This window comes from Diadema setosum, chromosome 9 (genome assembly GCF_964275005.1).
Source record: "Diadema setosum chromosome 9, eeDiaSeto1, whole genome shotgun sequence".
NCBI classification, from domain to species: Eukaryota; Metazoa; Echinodermata; class Echinoidea; order Diadematoida; family Diadematidae; genus Diadema; species Diadema setosum.
Genome location: NC_092693.1, coordinates 30823201 through 30845359, shown reverse-complemented (window position 1 = coordinate 30845359; position 22159 = coordinate 30823201). Strand labels below are relative to the sequence as shown.

Below are 22159 nucleotides of genomic sequence, written 5' to 3'. Positions count from 1 at the left end.
ACAAGTAAGTACATCGTATGCTTTTCTTTGACATATTTACATGTGTATATGTATCTGGGGTTTTCCAATGTAGATGTAATTCAGTTTTTTTTTCATCATCTACTCGTACTGTCCCGAGCCGAGCTGAGCCACCCGGTATGTGTATGCCCGCCGCGCCGCCGGTTGCTGTTGAGCTTCGCGGTGCATATACTAGTCAGCGCGGCGGGCCCGGGCGTTGTGTTATTTATGGATGGACTAACATGCATGTTAGGCAACGCCACTCGCACTCGTACTGTTATACTGTGCGGCAGGTCGTAATGTCGCCGTGTTTTTGTGTGCATTTATGGTACGGACTGCGATATCATAAGTGCAGTGGGTGTGTTGTCTAGATCTATATCACTATCACGGAATTTTTGCCTACACATGGACCATGGTGTGAATGCGTGGGAGCAAGGATACATCGCCCATATCGCTCGAACCCGGCCCGGCGGGTGGCGCGGTGCCGGGCTCCATCGCACCACACAATCAGCGATAAAAGCAGTCTTACGACTTTGCCTTGCCCGGTTTGCATGGATGAAGCTCCTTCTAATCCGAGAGGATCTCGGGTATAAAATGACAAAATCCTGACTCCATCCCCTCTGTATCATTCCGCATCATCTATTATTTCACTCACTACCACAAGCAAGGCGTATGTTACGGCACTTCGACATAACAGGTTATCTAGACCCTGCAATGCAATGTAGCAATGTAGGCCTACTGTGTACTGTTGTACATTTTGCATTATTGCAAACGCTGCATGCATGGCGCCTACCCAAGTGTTTATTGTGATGTGAACATGAAAGAAACCGAGGGGGCGCAATTCAGCCAAGTTCACTGCTGCGAGTCCTAAACAACAACTGAGACAGTAACTAGTAACTGAATCAAACATCTCTGATCAACAGTCAACGAAGGAAAAAAAAAAAGAGGAAGACAATATAAATTTCATATTTAGTATTTAAAGGAATCATATTTGATTCATGACCTAAATGATCTATGTCTTTGATAAATGAATGAAATATTTTCACAAAACTTAAAAGTTTGAAATCAAAAGACGCGAGACAGTTGTACTCGTAGGTTGCCTACTTGTACTATCAAAATACATATTTGTGTATTTTAAGAAAATCTTGCTAGTAAAGTTGATTTGTTGAAAACAATGTATGCCTATCATGAAAGGGAGTATATAATTTGGATCATGCAAACTTTTTTTTGTTATTATATTTATTTTAATATTTTGAGCATGAATTGATTTTTAACATTTTTTGCAGCTGGATTTTTTTTTTTTTTTTCCAAAGATACTGTAGTAGGCCTTGGCTACTAATATGCCATGGTGAATATTTTCCCATAAACATAACACCTTTTACCATTGATGTCCACCCTATCTTTGATAGAAACAAATGTTGCATCATTGGGTTTGATATAAAAGGGAACAAACTCAAAATGAGTGATTTTTTTTTTTTTCAATTGCATCAGAGAATGTTTCAGGAAAAGAAATATAAAGAAAATTTCACAACATTTTTGTTTTTTAAATGGTGAGCAGTCTACATTCCCTGATTTGTTACTGACATACAGTAGGCCCTACATTGCTAAGGCCTAGTAAGGGTAATATATAATTGTTTCCCAGCTACTTTTTGAAAGAGATATTAAGTCAAGCAGTATTTTATTGTTGGAAAAAATGAAAATTTTATTAATTGTCTGTTAGATGTTTTTAAAAATGTAGTATTTAGTGTTTAAATCAAATAGAGAGCTGCTCAATCATCACTTATGTATCAGAGATGCCAACTTGACCTATACTCTCTAAAAAAGGGCCTATAGGAACCTATAGCCTTAGGCCCAAATTTTTAAAAACTTTTTTGTGTCTTCTTTTCCTCCAAATTTGTGCTGATCTATTCTGATTTTTTTTTTCTTGCATACGAAGCAACATGTTATCAGGATGGAATTTCCGTAAACTTTTCATATTCTAACACTGATTTTAGAGCCATATTAAGATGTACAGGACTCATTTTCAGCAGTGGCCGGGTGGCCTGCAGCCACTAAAAGTTGATGTCGGGCAACCAAATTTCCTTCTTGGTGATGCAGTTGGGCATCTAATCATATTTCCTTTTTATTTCAGGCCCTAAATTTTTTTTTTCAGGCCACCAAAATATCTTATTTGAAGATTTTAAAGGACAAGTTCACCTTCATTAACATAAGGATTGAGAGAATGTAGCAATATTAGTAGAACACATCATTGAAAGTTTGAGGAAAATCGGACAATCCGTTCAAAAGTTATGAATTTTTGAAGTTTTTGTGCAGTCACCGCTGGATGAGAAGACTACGGCAGTGTATGATGTCACATGCGTACAACAATATAAGGAAAATATAAAGAGAATTTCACAAAATTTAATCTTTTGAAAAAAGTACACATTCCCTTGATTCGTTACTGACAATATGTTATGGGTAATATTATTCCCATTGCCTTTAGAAAGAGGCAAGTCAAGTGCTCTTTTATTATGCCAAAAAAGTGAAAATATGTTGAATTTTCTTTACATTTTCTTTATACTGTTGTACTCATATGACATCACGAGCCTTAGTAGTCTCCTCATCCAGCGGTTCCAACACAAAAATTTTAAAAATTCATAACTTTTGCATTGATCATCCAATTTTCCTCAAACTTTCACTGATGTGTTCTACTAATATTGCTGCATTCTCTCAATCATTATGTTTATGAGGGTGAACTTGTCCTTTAATGGTCTGAATGGGCCACACACACACACACACACACACACAAAATAATAATAATAGTAATAAATACTGCTGAGCCCTGATAATTTTGTCCTCTCTGTAGAGTGTATAAGGGTGTGGGGACTGCAGTAAAAATGAGATATGTTGTGATAATCATGTAAATAATATTACACGTTTGCACTTTCAGGGTTACGGTGCAGTCTTTTCTCATACTTAAATATAAAGGACAAGTTCACCTTCTTATACAGTACATTTACAAAAGGATTGAGAGAATGCAGCAGTATCAGTAGAATTTATATCAGTGAAAGTTTGAGACAATCCTTTCAAAAGTTACAAATTTTTAAAGTTTCTGCATAGTCATTGCTGGATGAGAAGACTACTACAGTGTTTAATGTCTCATGCACACAACGATATGAGGAAAATATCAAGCGAATTTCACAAAATTGTATTTTTTGTAAAAAGTTATGTTCCTTCGACTTGCTACTGATATTATGTTAAGGGTGATATTATTCCCCCTGCCTTCTGAAAGAGGCAAGTCAAATGCTCTATTATTATGTGAAAAAAGTGAAAATATGTTGAATTTTCTTTATACTTTCCTCATATCGTTGTACATATGTGACATCACAAGCTGTAGTAGTTTTCTCACCCAGCACGTGACTGAGCAGAAACTTCAAAAAATGCATAACTCTTGAAGGGATTGTCCGATTTCCCCCAACTCTCACTGATGTGTTCTAATATTGCTGAATTCACTCAATCCACATGTTTATGAAGGTGAACTTGTCCTTTAAAACCTTTGTCTAAGTGGCCTTTAAAGGACAAGTCAACGTAGGGATTGAAAGAATGCAGCAATATTAGTAGAACACATCAGTGAGAGTTTGAGGATTTTAAAATGAGACAATGCGTTCAAAAGTTATGAATTTTTGAAGTTTCATCACAGTCACTGCTGGATGAGAAGACTACTTTAGTGTACACGTATGATGTCACATGTGTAGAACGATATAAGGAAAATATAAAGAGAATTCCACAAAATTTCTTCATTTTGTGAAAAAAGTGCACATTCCCTCACCTCCCTTCTGACATATATGTTAAGGGTAATATTATTCCCCCTGCCTTCTGAAAACAGCAATTCAAGTGCTCTTTTACTGTGCGAGAAAAGTGAAAATATGTTGAGTTTTCTTTATATTTTCTTTATATGGTTATACTCATGTGACATCACAAGCTGTAGTAGTCTTCTCATCCAGCAATAGCGGCACTGAAACTTCAAATATTCATAACTTTTGAATGGATTGTCCAATTTTCCTCAAACTTTCACTGATATGTTCTGTTAATACTGCTGCATTCTCCTAATTCTTATAGTACTGTAGGTGGACTTGTCCTTTAATCTGTAAGCTGATAAAGAGAACTTGCTTTTCAGGGCAGCTTTGAAAGAATTAATCATTCTGTACATGAATTATTAGTAAGTGGAAGATTGTCCTAGTCAGAACCTTTTGGCCAAATTGATTTATGTGCTATCACTCTGATTAATTTGTGGTTTCCTAAGTGAAAGTTTTGAAACTTTCATATTGGGTAAGATGTGTATGAAGTACACAATTTAGATGGACCCGCTTTTGAAATGTCAGTTGTTGTGAATTACACTGTGTCTCGATAATTGAACATCAAAAAGTATCTCTATGTCTGCAAAGGTTTTTTTTTTTTTTTTTTTTTTTTTTTTGATAGAAACATTTTGAGAACATGGATTGAACAATATAAAGATACGAAGTTCCTTCATTTTGTAAGAAATTGGGCATGATTTGTTTCCCATGGCAGAAATTGCTCATGTGATGACACAGTAAAAAAGAAAAGAAAAGAAATAGTGTCATGGGTGGTGAAATGATTTTTGTCGAGCCCACCGGAGGTGCGGGGAGACTAAAGGATTGCCTGCTGCATCTGTCCGTCGTCCATCTGTCGTATGTAGATAGTGTGCAAACTTCATCTTTCGTTATTGTTGAATAATGCGTTGCCACAGTTTAACAGCATATTTTGAATGAAAATCTTTTAAAAATACTGTGGATTCAGTTAACTCTCTCAATCTTTGAGCATTTTGCTCAAAATTTGGCACATGTGACCGCTATAGTTCAAAGATGTGCAAACTTCATCTTTCGTCTTTTGTAGGGTCAAAGGTGATATTGTTTATGGATGGTTTGTGCGCGCTGTATAGGCTACATATGGATTTTGTTCAAATTTGGTATAAAGGTCTATTGTGATGTAATCTACAGGCCTATAGATTTTGGATGTGCCACCCCCAGTGTTCTGTCTTTTATAGGGTCAAAGGTCATATTGTTGATGGATGGTTTGTGTGCACTCTATACTGTAGGCTGCATTTCTTGACAGATTTTGTTCAAATTCAGTACGAAGCTCTAACATGATATACATGTAATCTACAAGCTATTTGATTTTTATGCCTCCGCCACGAAGTGGTGCCAGAGGCATTATGTTTTCGGGTTGTCCGTCCGTCCGTCCTTCCGTCCGTCCGTAATGAATTTTGTGGATAAGGTAACTATCAAAACCTGTTGAGGTATCCTAATGAAACTTGGCATGTATGTGTATTAGGGGGTGAAGTTGTGCCTATCAACTTTTGGGTGCACATGCTCAAGGTCAAAGGTCAAAAGGTCAAGGTCAAATACATAAAATTTCACTATTTCCACCATATCTATTGAATGCCTGAAGATATTTTCTTGAAACTTAGTGTATACATGTATTACCCAATTAAGATTCTCTGGTGAAAGTTTGCGTCATGAGGTCAAAGGTCAAAGGTCAAAAGGTCAGGGTCAAATACATGAAATTTCACTATTTTCGCCATATCTATTGAATGCCTGAAGATATTTTCTTGAAACTTAGTGTATACATGTATTACCCATTAAGATTCTCTGGTGAAAGTTTGGGTTATGAGGTCAAAGGTCAAAGGTCAAAAGGTCAAGTAAAAATATCAAAACTTCTTTTTTTTCTCCGTGCCTTGGAAAATTGTTCAAGGTATCTTCATGGAACATAGTATATGTACTGACTGGAAGTGATTATCTAGAGAATGTAGGGTTCATGGGGTCAAAGGTCAGGGGCCAAAGGTCAAGTGCAACACTTCAAAATTTTACTATTTCCCTCATATTTATGCAATGCCAGCAGGGTTATTATTTTTTTACACTTGGTGTATGCATGTGTAACCTGATAGAAATTCTCTGGAAAGTTTTTTTTTTCTTCTTTTTTTGCCTCAAAGGTCAAAAGGTCAAAGATCAAGTGAAAGTGCTGAACTAACTTTTTCCTCCATATCTCGAAGTGGCTCAAGTTATCTTGAAACTTAGTACATATTATGCATGTTCTACCTGAAAGTGATTATCTTATGAATTTTAGGGTCAAGGGCCAGATGAAAATGGTCACAATTTACTATTCAATTCAGAAATTGCACTTTTTCTCCACACCTGTACCTTGAAAATTACTCAATGCCTAAATGTATGAATGGGTCAAAGTCAAGTTAAAGTCCTTAAATCCCTAGATACATGCTCTCCTATTCATCCAATTAAACCTAGGTCAAGGAAGGTGAACATTCAACACATTTGTGACAAACTTGTCATTTCAATATTTTGCCAATTTTGTGAAAATGTAATCACACATTGTCCACATGTACTATCTAGACCTATTGGGAAAATCATGCATTATGGCGGAGGCATACCAGTCGCCAAAGCGACATTTCTAGTTGAAGTGCTGTCCCGAGTGTTCCATCTTTTATGGCCTGGTCAAAAGTCATATTGTTGGTGGATGGTTTGTGTGCCCTCTCTAGTGCCGGGGAATACAATCGCATTGCGCGACAATGGACATTTCTACTTTATTAGTTTACCTTACTCAGGTTTTGAGCACTTGACTTGGGATATGTATATATGGCACATGTGACTATCAGTGAACAAAATATACTTTATTCAATGTTTAAAAATGCATTGCCATGGTAATTTTTTTTTTTCCAGTCGAAAGCATAGACCTACAAAGTAATCAAATGGTTGCTAGTTGAGCTAACTCCCTCACCGTTAGGTGGGAGGTATAAATCACATTGAGTGATAGTTCTAGTTTTTCCTTGTGCATTCATTTCCCCAAAACATTTTCAAGTACAGTTTATATGCTAAATGGAGTATTGTTTGAGCTGTAGAAAAATTTCAGTCCATTTCACATCAAATATAGAATTTGATTACGTTTCAGAGGTGAGGGGAGATTAAGGGATCGCCTGCAGTGTCTGTCCATCCATCCGTCCGTCCGTCGTCCATCCGTCATCCGTCCGTAACGCTACAAAAACTTGAATAACTCTCTACTGAGGACTTCAATTTCAATCAAACTTGGAGGGAAGAGTGGTCATACAAAATTACACATTTTACACATGAAGGCTACCTCAACTGTGAGGGCACCCCACGAGAAAACGACACATACTTTTTGGCCGCTTTTTGGTAGATCTGTTGAGCAAGTGAGAGTCTTTAAATGTGCATAATATTGGGTTCTAAGCTAATTGAATTTTGAAGTTGTCAGCTTCCAAACATGCACCCAAAAACATTAGCTTTGACACTTAAAACCATTTTCGGTGACCTTGTGCACAAAAAAGGATAGTAATATCCGCGCCACAATATTATGTGCATGTTAGGATCATAAAGTTCTTCCAGTTTACAGAAAATGAGCAATGTAACTCATCTAATTTGGCTGCAGCAGTCAATCAAAGATAGCAAATTTTATTTGAACTCGCTTGTTCGACCACACATTGGTTGCTAAGGGAGGCTGTATCTTAACAACCGTTTGACCTTGGGGCAAAATATTTCAGAACCTTCCGTCAGACACTTGGGGGAACACATTTGGTGCGAGTTTAAAGAAAATTGAAGAGGGTTGGGTTAGCAGCATTGGTTGATTTGACGTGGATTGACCCACATGACAATTACAATATTTGTTTTAGAGCATGTTTAAGCAGATCCTTACATTTGAATAAATTCTGCGGCAACCATCAAGTCATCAACGTGATAAAACTGCCCTTTCATGTACTTCTACTGTACATTTACCATGCATTGCTACATTAAAGTGCTGATGACCAGTCATTATAATCATGTTAAATGCAGGACTGCTATCCTTGAGTGAGAGTTTGGAGTGAGGCACTGTGAGGGAGTGATTGAGTGACCAAACCCAAAGAATCAAAGCAATCATGGCCTTGAGGTGGAGGGGGGGGGGTGGTGTGGAAGGGGAGCGTCTCTCCCCAGCCCACCACCACCACCCGCTTTTGCATGTCAGGGAGCTTTGACAATTTTGTATTTATTTTAGATGATGCACACTGGTGCATACTTTAGTAAAGATTTTAACACATGTATGCATACCATAGAGAAATAGTGTGCCTGTGGGAAAATCTTGAAAGTTTGGCCTTGGACATATTGAATGTTCAGATTTTCAGGGGCTTTGGAGACGTTTCTTTTTTTTCTTCTTCTTCTTTCTTTTTTCTTTTTTTACTTTTTTTCTTTTTTTACTTTAGATTCACCATGATATTTCTTTCATCACTGTGAGACAGTTAAAATTTGTTTTATTGCGGGAGTCTCACGCTAATTGCATGAGAGTTGGCAGCCCTATTAAATGACTGTAAAATTAAATCTTAGGCCAAATGAATGGCTATGGTTCATTTGTGTGCTCTCAAGCAATCACTTGATGTGGGAACTGCTGTTATTTTACAATAATCATTGAACAGTATTCAGTGAATAACCAGCCTAAGTTGATACATACACCTGTACATCAATTGGAGAGTTAATAGACTGCTTATAAAATGTGTTTTGTTTGTGATGAAGAATAACTGAGCACTGCCTTCAGACTATGCAGAAACTGCAGATATTCTTTGATTTCAAGTGTACTGTTCACCCCTGTTTCTGATCATTATTATGCAGGGTTATGACATTTGATCACATCAATTATCACTTCAGAGAAAAGACACAGGTTTTGGTTTGATCCTGTACAAAGTATATGAAGAACAAACCTGTACTTTAAATTTATAGCATATTTTCTCCCGTAGGATGTCTTATGTGTATTGGTATATGACAGAGATTACCATGTCAAAACCATTACAGGCTTGTGTTTGCTTTCAGTTCATACCAATACTTCGCTGCAAAAATTATATATTCATGGCTGAGCTTTTCCTACCGTGAGCATCAGATCATAAGTTTGTGCTCTGTTTTGCTATGTCATGTATGGTCTTTATTTTGTGTCCTTTTCTCTTTACTACAAATTACTTGCAGGTGACACTTGGCTGTTGTGCAGTGCACTCACCGTGATCACTATCTCTGGATTCCTTTGAGAATGGACTCTGCACAGGAAAGGATAATCAAACAACAGGCTGTGAAGTGTCCATGATTGTTCTGCGACTGTGGGAGCTATGAATTCAACAGTTTCTGTGGTGTACTCTGGACTATGGAAAAGTGATGTTTCAGTCAGGATTTCTTGAAAGGGAAATGAGCGCATGAGGTGACTCTACTTCAGGTATTTGCATGATACCTAAAAATGGAACAACAGGCTCAACCAGAGGGTGGAGTCACCGATGAGGTATCAGCAGATGCTGACAGGATGCGTAGTTCTGGTAGTACAGATGCAAGCAGAACGAAACCCCAAACAGAAAATGTGGCTGTAGAAAACCTGTCAAAAGAGAATGACAAGGTGAGCATTCTTGATGATACAAGTGCAAACTCAGTCTTGCAGGAACCTCAAAGCAATGATGTCACCCATGGAGAAAATATGAATGTTGGAAAAGGTGACAAACTGCCTTGTAGTGCGTCCACCTGTCAAGAAAACCATTCTCAGCAGAAAGATACAGCAGTTCAAGAATTGCCATTGAAAGATGGAGAAGTGGATACCGCCACCATCATCCCAAATGAACCGACTGATCCACAGAAAAAAGATAGTCTCTCTGATACAGAGGGCCAAAAACAGGATGATTCAGGAAAGTGTGAAGTAGATCAGCAGTTGACTGGCCAAGAAAAACGGAAACCAGATACAACAGACGAACCTGCTATGGAAGAATCAAGGAAATCTGTGAACACAAACCACTCTCCTTCCAAAGAAACTGCCAAAGAAGATGATGAGGATGATGATATCATTGTTGTTTCCCAAACACCAAAAGATCAAAACAAAAAGCCAGCATTAACAAGCATGTATAAGTGTGTGCGATGTGGACACATCAGTCCATCAAGAGCGGAGCTCAACAAGCACCTTCTGCAGTCTCATAAACTTATCATTGTCTCTAAGCAGAAGTCAGTGGATTGCCTTTTCTGCAATATGAAACTTGACATGGCAGATTTACACAAACATCTGCGAAGTGTTCACAAAGTTTTGCTGGTGAAAAGCACTGACAAGAATGCAGGTAGTAATGACACAGAGAAAGTACAAAGTAGTAAAGCTGTGTCAACTGCGGTGCCAGCAAATCAGTCTAAACCTTCTGAAGAAGTAATAGACATTACAGGTAGTGATGAAAAAGACAACACTGTGAAATTAAGTCTGAAGAAAAATAGAGAGAATGTGAAAGCACCTGATGGGTGTATGGAAAAATCAAAGGCTGCTAAGGTGGCTGGTAATCAGACATCAAAAGGCAAAGAAATGCACATCTCAAATGCCCAGGAAGGCAGAAAACCCCCAGAATATACTCAAAGTCTTGTCCTGCGTAGAACACCAAGGAAAGTTGCTGCTCGAAAGTATACAGAATATACCAATTCCAGTTCAGATGATGATGATGATGATGGTGATGATCTATGTGTAATTGATGACAATGAAGATGATGAGGATTACTCTCCAACCTTGTCAAAAAAGCAATCAACCACTACATCTAAAAGAAACAAAGGAGGGAGCAGCATTAATGGCACATCCACAAGGCAGAACAATGCAAGGCCACATGAGAAAACAGGACCCCTGCCTATACCAAGGGTGGTTAAGTTACAAAGTAAACAAGGCCATGATGTTATTGCTAGTCAGAAGTATTCTGCAGTCCCCAAAACAAGTGCTGGAAACTCAATCACTAGTGCAAGTACACCACAATCTCAAACCACTCCTTCAAGTACAGTTCCAGTCGTTAACAGCACTCCACCAGCTGCTCCAACACCTGTAGGTTCTCGCCAGCTTCCAACATCGAGTTCCAAGCAACTTGTGCATGTTAATGGTCAGCTTTATCAAATGGCTGAAAAAAACGGAACAAAATTCTTGATTCCACTGAGTGGTGGTAGACCGCTAGCAACTCCAATCCAGCCAAGTGTAACAACACCTGCAATGCCAAGTGCAAATGTTATGCCTTTAAGACCCGCCTCAAAAACTGTTTTAGCTCCTATCATTGCACCACAGGGAATGACCACACAAACAACAGTCAGACCACAAGCTACATGCCCAACCCCAGGTGTCTCACCACAGCTTCTGCAGCCTTCCTCAGTAGTTGTTCACGTTCCAAATCCAGCTCCAATGCCTGCAAATGTGCCATCTAGTGGAAATGTATTGGTGCAGTCAAACTCAGGCCAATTACTGTCTATTCCAAAGTCAGTGCTTCTTCAATCATCAACTCTGCAGCCGGGCCAAACTCTGTTGCTCACAATTCCCCCAGGACCTGTATCATGCGCAAACACGTCAGGCGTGGTTCAAAGCACTCAGTTACTGCTCGGTCCAGGTTTCCAACAGGGCAACCAAGGTACACTTCAAAGACCAATTCTGCGAATGACTACTTCTGCAACAACTCAACCAAGCACAACATCATCTGTAGTTTCAATGGCTTCTGTTCAGAAACCTGTGAAACTAGCCCCAACAATTGTTCCCACATCCACTGAAAAGGGGAGCACAGCCAGTAAGGGTAGCACAGCCAGTAAGGGTAGCACAGACAGTAAGGGTAGCACTGCCAGTAAGGGTAGCACTGCCAGGAAGGTGCCTCAATTGCCAGATACACCTTGCAATGCAACTTCAAACTTCAGAAAGGGATCACGCAAGTTGGAAAATACTCCAAAGGAATCTCCTGTGAAACTACAAGTATCAAAGGCAGCTCCTCCACCTACAGTGACGATTGCAAGACCACAAGAAGTTTACTCACCAAATGCTCACAAGACGGATGGTTTGTTTGCCCTTGAAGTATGCTTAGACACCGCAGCATTCCCAGGTCGTGTGACAAAGGAAGAAAAGAAAGTTGCAGTTGTGGTGCAAGAAAAGGTGACTGTGTTTGAAGAGCCACCAAAGAAGAAAGATCTGGCTGTGAACAACAAAAAGCCTGTTGATGCAGAGCTGTCCAAAATTGTAGTAGCTGCGGCCGCTGCAAGAAATAATCTTGTTCCCAATGACCTGGCCAAGTTGTCTGATGAAGTGTTTTTTGAATGTGCAAGATGCAACGCATGTTTTCCACAGCACCTCCAGTTGGCACTCCACATGAAACATTGCAGCAAGTTGGCACCATCGACAACCTTGACCACAAAGATTTATGCACCACTTGCAGTACTTGAATCTTTCTATGAGCCATGTGAGCAAAACAACTTCTATGTGACATGCAGAATTTGCCAGTCTAGAATCATCAGAACAAGTCATGATCATGTTGTTAGGCAGTTTCATCTCGCTAAGCACATCCAACCCAAAGTAGAATTGATCATACTTCCAGAAAAAGAAGAAGGCATGTCTGAAGGACAGAAGTGCAAGCCATGCACTGATAAGGCACTGAAATGGGTTGACTACATTGTGCCTCCATTTACAATGGAAAATGCACCCACTTCAGCCAAAGAAGGTTCACTGTATACCTATGTGACAACCGAGTCCCATACATCATCTCACCTTGTGAAGAAAAAGAAGAAAAAGAAGAAGCATAGACACTCAAGGAGCGACAGTGATGATGATGATGATTGCCTCAGGAAAGCTTTGCGGCTTGCATCACTCAGATCCAGTTCATCAAGTGCAACATGCTATTATGGTTCCTTACGACCCAAAGATAATACAGCACTAATACGTGGTGGCAGTGGCTATGGTGCTGCAGGCAGTATGTCAAATGCTGGTAATCGCCTTAGGGGTGGCAGAACTATGATGCATAGCTTTAAGACTCTGCAGTCTCCAAATAAAGTCAAGTCTACCTTGACAGCATGCATTCCAGTGAAAGCAAAATACAAGTCTAGATGCAAACAAGGTGAAAGTACGCGAAGATGGAATAATGGGAAGACACGATCTCAGTTACGCTCACACTGGAGACGACCTTCACGTAGGTTTGCTGATGTTGACAATTGTGCTGTCTCAACTCACAAATCTTCAGAGGATGTCATCCAACTCAGTTCAGATGAAGATGATCTGGTAGATAATACTGTTGATGGCCCAAACAATGTCTGTGATCAGGAAATGGCAAACCAGGGAGTTCCATCAAAATCAGGTAGTCCTGTTACATTGACTGAGGATGACATATCTGACTACTTGCAAATCATTGATGAAGCTGATGACATGCAGACAAATGGATCAAAGAGTGTGATATCCACTTCTCCAGAGGCCAAACAAGCCCAAAAGGACTCTTCATCAGATCTGCTTGATTATTATGGAAATGATGTAGACTCTACACTCACATGTGAGCCTCTGATCATGGAGCCAGAGCAGGTTCTTTGCTACTTCAAGAAGAGCTCGAGCACAAAGATGATGTGCCAGTTGCGCAATTGTGAAACTGAGGTGAATAGGACTATCCGAGCTATGCTTGCACACATACGAGTCCATTTCCAGATATTGGTGCCCTTGCAAATGCTCGCTAGCTGTGGATCACGGTTGCCAAAGCAGTCTATTCCAAGACCCCTTCGCTTGACTTTTAGCCAGGTACAAGCGCATTTCACTCTAGCTGACACGCAAGAAGCCAATCTTCACCTTGGAGAAGTACAACAAGTGTACACATGCATGTGGGCTAATTGTGCCAGATCAAAGTGCTACAAGAAGACAATCTGTTCCCATCTGATCAAGCATATCTTTTTCACGCTCATCTCCAAAGAAGATTACCAATCCATTTCAAAGACCATGTCAGCTTACTCTCCAGCAGATGACAATTTAGTCAGAAAGTTACGGATTGTCGCTATCAACAAGTTGGGACATAAGGTGTGCAAAGTCATCAGTGTTCCCAGCTCACAGACACATTCCTCACAGACACTGAAGGTAGCTATCAAAAAGGCACTGGATGCTGGCTCAGAGCCTCTCAAACTTCCTGCCAATGTCCTCTCTAACATAGCTGCGAAATTCACTGCAACGCAAGAGGAGTCCAGTGACAGTTCGTCTCATGCCAATAGAGAGAAGCAGACAATGGTAGAGGAAGCTGAGAGTGTCTTGACACAAGCAGATATTGACAAACTAAGAGAGAAGTTCCCCAGCCTTGTGACCAAATGGAAGATTGCAACTACTCAAGAGCCTCAAGAATCTGGAGAAGAAACACTGGTAGACAAGGGGGAGATGACATTTGACTGGATGCCCAAGATTTGCAATGTGAGATCACTCAGGACTCTGACAGAGTTAGAAGCAGAAGGAAAAGCTTCCTCACAGCAGTCTATCAGTGGTAGGAAATCGACAAAGATTGAAATGCCAAAATGGAGATCCCTTATCCGAAGGAAGGTGCCATCCTGGAACATTTGTGTCAACTCCCACAAAGGAGCTCTTGCTGTGAAAAGGAGAGTATCCCATGATCCCCATGATGATAATGCTAGTCCGAAAGACACTGGTGTGACAGCAAGCAAGAAGAGAAGACTGACACTTGAAGTCCAGGAGAATAGAGTAGATGTAAGTTATGGACAAGGTGCAGATGGAGAGAATACAAATCAGATGTCAAATGAATCTTCTAATGAAGCTGCAACTTTGCCAACTACTACATGTGATAGTGACAATCTTGAAACAATCACAGGTGCTGTAGAAGAAGGTCAAGGCACTGATCAAAGCCATGGGAAAATAGCTAGCGACAATCCCAGCAGTGGAACAAAGAATTCTTCTGATTCTGGTAGGGGAGGGATAGATACTGAGGCTATGTCAATGCTCACAAATGAACCTGGGAAGACTTCAGATAGCCATGGCACTCCTCAACAGAGTAAGTCTGAAGCTGTGAGTATGCTGTGTGAACAGGAACATGTTTCTTCCACGGCAACTAAAGTCCACCATAGGAAACGGTTAATGCTTGGACTTTCATCTTCAGAGATTGTCAAATTCTTCAGGCTTAGAAAACCAAAGAAGGACAACCAAATAAGAGTGAAAAGAAGAGGATTTGGACTGTGCATATTCCGGTGCAGAATAAAGAACTGCAAATACTTCCAAGAAGCAATGACAATGGATCGGAAAGTTGATATCATGAGAGCTCTTGCCTGTCACTTACAGGACAAACATGTAAAGGGCAAAAACAAACCCATGGTCTTCTATGCCTCAACAAAATCTCCTGCAGTTCCGAGGAAAGAATTCCTGAAGCTTTTCAAAGATGCGTCACCTCATCAAGACTTCAACAAAGTAAAGATCGGGGACAAGTTTTGTCGTGTGCCTTTCCCTAAAACAAGACTCTGTGCACTTGGGGGTAGAAGAGTGAGATTGAGAGGTCATTTCTACAAATGTCTAGCCAGTGGATGCAGCTTTGGTTGCGCTGGCACTAATCGTCAAGCCATGGTCAATCATCTCAGGGCTCATCTCTCTCAAGCTGCACCACAGGAAGAGAACAAAGCACAAGACTGCAACGTTTCTGTGAGGTTAGTAAATCTTTCTTTACTATGATACATAGATGTATGTTAGTACTTGTAAATGTTTTGAATATAGAAATGTTGATTTAAGTAAGTTTAATAGAATTCATACTATTTTCCATAATGGACTCCTAGATAGTGTGACATGAAGTTGCTGGGTTACTGATAGTTTTTCGTAATTGGTTTCTATTGGTTAATAGATAATTTGCTGTGTATCGTGTCAAATATGTGGCATTGAAATGATATCTCCAAATTTTGCTGAAGGTTGTGCAACAAGTATGTTTGAAAGTGCATTATCTTAGTGCTTTCCAGTGCATCTTTCTTTTCCTTTGATATATTTGTAAACATGAGTATATAAAGGCATCAAAACTGAGACTGCATGCCTTATTGTATGCTGAATTTTTACAATGTACTTGTACCCTGAGGTATTTAATTTGATTTGATGATTTGCATTGATATGTTATAAGCAGAGCAGATGAGACCATGGCATATTAATCGGGAGGTCTGCTGTTTGAGCCCCCCAGCGGCAGCAGTTTTCCATTGGCAAGGCTTTTTGTCATCATGACCTCATCCTGCAGAGGGGACTTTAAGCCTCCCATCCAATGGTTACATGCTTTCAAACAGCCATTGCTTCCAATATCAGCAATGTAAAAGAAATCATAATTCAGTTAGCAGCCCATTTGCAAGTCAATCTTGCCTGTGTTATTGTTTCATGCAGTGAAAGGAAGGAGGGACAGAATGATCCAGCCAAAGATGAGGTTCTCACTGATGCTCCAAGCCACAGAGATGCAGAGTCTACACCAGTGGAAAGTCAAGATGCTCTAGCATTTGAGGATGCTGCACATGGTAAGACTGGATGTTTGCCAAGTCAATACCAGGAGGAGCCAGCCCCAACCCATGCAGAGACAGCGGCACAGCAGTGCCATGCTCAGGATGCAGACCATCTGTCAGAGACAATAGAAGGTCAGAAAAGAATCTTACATGGGTTGATAGAGACAAAAGTAAACAAGTACAGTCAAACCTGTCTACAGTGGCCACCTACTGTATGCAGCCACTGAAAAATCCCCCCCCCCCCCCGAGAGAAAATCCATGTTTTTGTTTGGCCACCTGCCTAATGCAGTCAGCAGCCACCTATCTTTTCCCCAGGAGTAAATTTTAACCTGTCCATTGATAGCAGCCACACAACACGGAGGCGCAGCCAAGCTGATGATTCAGCATGTTTCCTGCATTGCAGCCATGTCGGTCATTTATGGCTACACTTATCGCCACCGATGCATTCAGTAGTTGCAATGCACTAGTGAAAATTTCTGTGCTGTGCTATGACTCGACCAATAAAAGCATTGTTCAGTGTATGAAACACACATGTGCATACATATATAATACACATTCATTTTCATATATACATGTAAGTACTTACAGATGTTTATAATGACAATGCATACATGTAGGCTATGTACACAAAATGTCGGAAACCTGTCTATAACTGCCACCTGTCTGTGACGGCCACTCTTTTATTTCCCTGGGATGGCCGCTGTGGACAGGTTTGACTGTTGTCACATTAACAGGAGAGAGTTCAGTTAAAACTCTGTGGAAAATAGTCATTAAGACTTGATGTCATATTGATGTTTATTTTGTACTGTCAGTTGAAATTTAATAGCTCATAACTGACATAGAATCTAGATCCTGTAGGGAGAATGTACAAAAATTTGTTTATAGTAACAAACCAAACTGTTTATAGCTATACAGATATCAATCATCTTGACATGCAGCCATGTTATTTGTGTGCAAATCATGATAGGATCTATTGTATATGTTTTAAATGAATATGAGGGTAAACAGTAGCTTAACAAGTGGATCAACAGTTGCCAAATGACTCTTAACCCTAACTAGGCCGGGGGGGGGGGGCCTCCGAGGCCCCCCCCCTCAACGTTTCGCGCGATGTATCGCTATCGCGAGAAGCTATCGCCGCGACGTTTCATGACTTTTTTCTTTCGGGTCTCCCGCATCTTTTGACACCAAATTTGCGATGCCCGGGTGCGCGGTTCCGAAGTTGCGCATAAATATGCACGTGCATGTCAGACCAAAAATTGCTCAAAAACGTGAATTTGTGTACAATTTCAATGCAAACTGTGTTTACAGGCAAACTTCATAAAAGCATGATTATTTTGGGGTTTTATTGATTAAAATCAATTAAAAATGCATTTTCTTGTTCGGAACAATGTCATGGACAAATTTCATCGAAAAAACAATGGAAAACATAAAGTCGAAAAAACAAAGAAATACATAAGAAATTCAAAAAACAATAAAATACTTAGGAAATTGTTTCTGATTGCGCAATTTTTTTCTCTTACATTTGCTAAGGACACTAAAAAGAATATTTACACAAAAAATGTGCCTGTTTTGAACTTTATTTAGTGATTTATACCAAATTGTCTGATTTCATGCATCATTATGCATAAATTAGCATAATTTAGTGTAAATGATAATTTTTGAAAAAATTAACTTCATGGTACTTTAGATTACATCATAGGCAATGCGTGTGCCAATTTTCGTCGCGATCGCGCGGTCGACGGCCGAGATCCGGAGGGGGGGGCCTGGGAGGCCCCCCCCCCCCGGCTCTATCATCTACCTGAATAGCCCGGCCTAGTTAGGGTTAAGTAATGTAAGTAAGTGTAATAATGAATTTTTGTTTTGTTTTTATCTTGATTCCCATCAATATCCACAAAGGGGGAGAAACAGCCAAGACTGCAGAGGAGTCAGCAGGGAATAACCATCAAGAGATAGTCCCCATGGATACAGAACATCTCCCCTCCAGACCGCATTCCTGTGAAATAGATAGTTCCCCTCCAGATGCCATGGACACACTTGAGAATCTACCAGAAGGACAGGAGGAACCTGCGGCTGGTGTTGATGATGCAAATTCAGCGTATGCAGACGGGGATGGAACACATAGCAGAGTAGACATGAGTGATGAATGTATTGAGCCCAAATGTGTGGAAGATAATGCACCAGGACTGGATGATGAGGAACTCCTTGATATTCCAGAGGGTAAAGACTGTTCCGAGGGGAACATTGCAACTGGAGAGGAGCGCACAGCTACTGAGAATGAAGTGATGCATGATTGTGACAATGAGACGGCAAAACTGAATGCTTCGCCTGTACCCGCGAGTGTAGGAGAGGAGCACGCAGCTTCTGAGAATGAAGTGATGCATGCTTGTGACAACAAGACGGCACAACTGAATGCTTTGCCTGTACCTGATAGTGTAGTCAGCTCTGATACCTCTGCCCTTAAGTCTATGGATAAGCTCCTGGACCACCAGGGGGACACAATCAACATGTTTTTTGATGACTTGGAGTCCTACTTCATGAGCTACACAACCGACCTGCCACAGGGCAAGTGCTTTGGCCTCAAGTGTTACAAGTGCCCCAAGTGCGGGAAAGCTGATCTCCGTGGGGCTAATCTCACAGAACACTTGCAGAGCCATATTGGCAAGGAAGTGCGCGTATCCTTTGTGGATAGCATCAGCATAAGTGACCCTCCTCCACTGGACTCGTTAGTGAAACAAGCTGCTCTCCAGCAGAGAGAGGAGTCGACGGAAGAGGTTTGCAAGCCAGATTTGGAGAGCGTCGGGAGTCCACTGCACCCAGAAAGCCCAGGCCATAATCTCCCAGAGCAGTGCACGAGCAACGGCCCTCATGTTGACGATGATGGGAGTGTACTCTATGTAACTGAAAACGACATCATTGAGAAGTACTTCACTAAGGGCCTCAGCACCACTTCGGGGTCTCAGAAGCCATATCAGCTGGAATTCTTCCTGTGTCGCAAATGCAGTTATCGAACAATCACCATTATGGATGTTCCAGAGCACATAGAACAGCATGTGAAGAAGAAAGTGTGTCTCAAAAAATAGTGGGTTTTTTTCTTTTCTTTTTTCTCTTTGTTAGTGCACCTTCACAAAGGACTTGTAGAGCCTTTTGGTACAGTGTACCTTTATGTTGCACATATGCTGTAATGTCATATTGCGGAAATGCGAAGACCTCAAGCAATTCCACTTCGATGCAAATATGCTTGCTACAATGTACTTGCTTGCAGAGGACCTGCATATAGTATACATTTCAGCACAGGCAAAAGGAAGAGGCAGGAAAGGAATATATTGGGATTGCAATTTTTTTTTTTTACCAATGCCTTTGTTTTTTACTCAGTTTCACCCACTACCAAAAAAAATTTTTGAATGCCAACGTAATGTGTCATGGAAAGCAGATATTTGTTTTAAAAAATATGGAGACCAATTATTTGCGACTAATTAATGAATGTACTTATCTAATGTGCAACCGTTGATCATCATTAGTTTGATTGCTCTGTACAATACTATACTTTTATGGGCATTACCTTACTGGTATGGATGCTGAGACATTGTCACGAGAAATAGCATCACAGTGGCCACAGGCTTTGTTTGTAGAAATATCACTCAACAGCCTCTTGCGTACAAAATGTTTTGTTCATGCATGACAAACTTTGCTGGAAACCCTTGTGCAATTTTTAGAATGAGGGATTTACACAACATTGTTGATTGCATGACAGTCCAGTAATGTTTAGCTGTATAGACTTGCCAACTTGAAACAGAATTACTACAACTTGCCAAATACCAACTGCACTCGAGTATGCCAACAGAGATACGAATATGTAGGACTGTAGAATAACATAGTTAACCAAAAGTAATAAGAGTTGCTCATGCCATTGCTGATATGAGCATTAATGACAAGTGAAGTGCTGTAGTGGCTTTTTCTGACGTTTCACTTCAGCTACATTTTGGCATCAGGATATGTTTAAATGTGGTCATTGCAAATCCCCAGAACAGAAAGACATATCATTTGTTCAGTAGATTTGTTGTAAGATTGTCATATTGATAAGGAGAAGTGTTGCAACACACACACACACACACACACACACACACAGAAATGTATCTTGTTTGCAACATATTTGTGGCCTTCTTTTCAGTGTGGTGCCATGGTCAACCTGGCAAAATACTCTGCCAGATGATGAACGTTGGACTGCCATGTAAACACTTTTTATTTTTATCAGCTGTTGCTCAAATCTACTCAAATGCTTAAGTTGTGTATCAACAACCCAAAATGGTTACTCATAATGTACCCCAGTTCGGTGATTGCAATGCATTCTTCCATCAAGGAATATTAAAGACTTGATGCTTTATGTATGTGATTGATGTTATGAGAAAAAATGTCAATGTGTCATTCATTTAAAAGGAGACTCAAATAATGCATGTATATGTGATCATTTGATGGTAAAAGAATAGGTCTGTCTTTTGCCGTTTAAGAATTGTTATGGCTCTACATACACTTTTTTTTTCTTTAAAAGAAGAACATACATTAGTACAGTGACATGAGGAATATCATCAGTGGAAGAACTATGATGTTTGCTTCGTATGTATGTAGGAAGTGGTAGATACACGTAGATAGGAGTTTAGGATATTATTTGTAAGAGAAGCTCAGCAAGAGATCTATTTGCTATTTCAGTGTATAGAAACTACTGGCTAATTTAGTCTGAAACATTCCAAATCCTAAACACCCTACTGAAGACACTATAATGTACATGTAGCTTTGCAATGTATGCATAGATTGTTGTCTTCAGGACATGTATTATAGCTAAGGACTCATACAGTATGTATATGCTCCACAGGATGTACATGTATGTACACGTATATTTCAAAAGGACGTACACTGTATGTGTACATACTGTAACCCTTATTCCCAAAAGACTGGGAGGGTCTCACTTATAGTTTCTGCTTTGATTGAGAGTTCATCTGAAGTTGACATCGCAACATTCACAATGACTTAACCTTGATCAAATGCTTTATGTCAGTTTGACTGGAAGGGGTCTCTGGTATTCAAAGAAAAGAAGAGGACTGCCATGAATGCTACTTCTCACTACAGTGTACTAAACACATTTGTCATTTGAACTTAAACTTTGCATAGATATGCTATTCTGATGTCATTGACAGGTGAAATCTTACAAAAGTGGAGAAAACACCAAATTGTTTTAACAGAAAACAAATTTGACAGTTCAATCTCAAAAATCTGTTTGAGAAAAAAAAATGGGTGTGTGAAGGTAACTGTACCGCTGATATTAGCTAGCAAGTACATTATGTGAGTGAGAGTGAAAATTTTCTTTGTTCAGCTCTTAAAATTCAGGTTTATTGCGCTTCTTCATTCAGTACACTTGCATTTGTTCTTGCATCATTGAAGTGTGAGATAATCTTCTTGTTCATGAGTTTTATGATTGTTCAAATAGTTCCGTGCATTGATTATCCTTCAGTAGGGTCTAGGAATATATGTACAGTTGTACATACTTACTCTTATGTGTTCAATTTTGTTCGACTTCAGAGGCATCTGTCTATACATCAAGTGTACTTGGGACCTATTCCACCCACAATGAAATCAGCATGAATGTTGAAAAAAATATTGTCTGTTAGTCCATCATTTCGTGTAATTGTCTTCTGTAAAGTCGCATGAAAGGCAGAAACGAAGAGATTTAGGTTTTGTTCTATTTTTTTTTCAGAATTGATTGTTGTGTCATGATGTTTTTCTTTTAAACTATTGAGAATATCTTAAAAAGGAAGGAATATTGTGAGTGCAAGGGCTTTTACTGGACAAATATTTAGAAGATAGTGATCATAGATGAATATTAAATTGCTTTGACA

The 22159-nt window shown here is 39.8% G+C and overlaps 1 protein-coding gene across 1 annotated transcript; it reads left to right on the top strand.

Moving 5' to 3' along the window:
• Positions 1–9024: 9024 nt before the first annotated feature.
• On the top strand, positions 9025–22131 carry LOC140233189 (uncharacterized). Its single transcript, XM_072313302.1, has 3 exons — positions 9025–15449; positions 16159–16403; positions 18168–22131. Exons 1-3 carry the CDS (start codon positions 9271–9273, stop codon positions 19349–19351), a joined length of 7608 nt encoding a protein of 2535 aa, XP_072169403.1. The 5' UTR covers positions 9025–9270; the 3' UTR covers positions 19352–22131.
• The last annotated feature ends 28 nt before the right edge of the window (positions 22132–22159 follow it).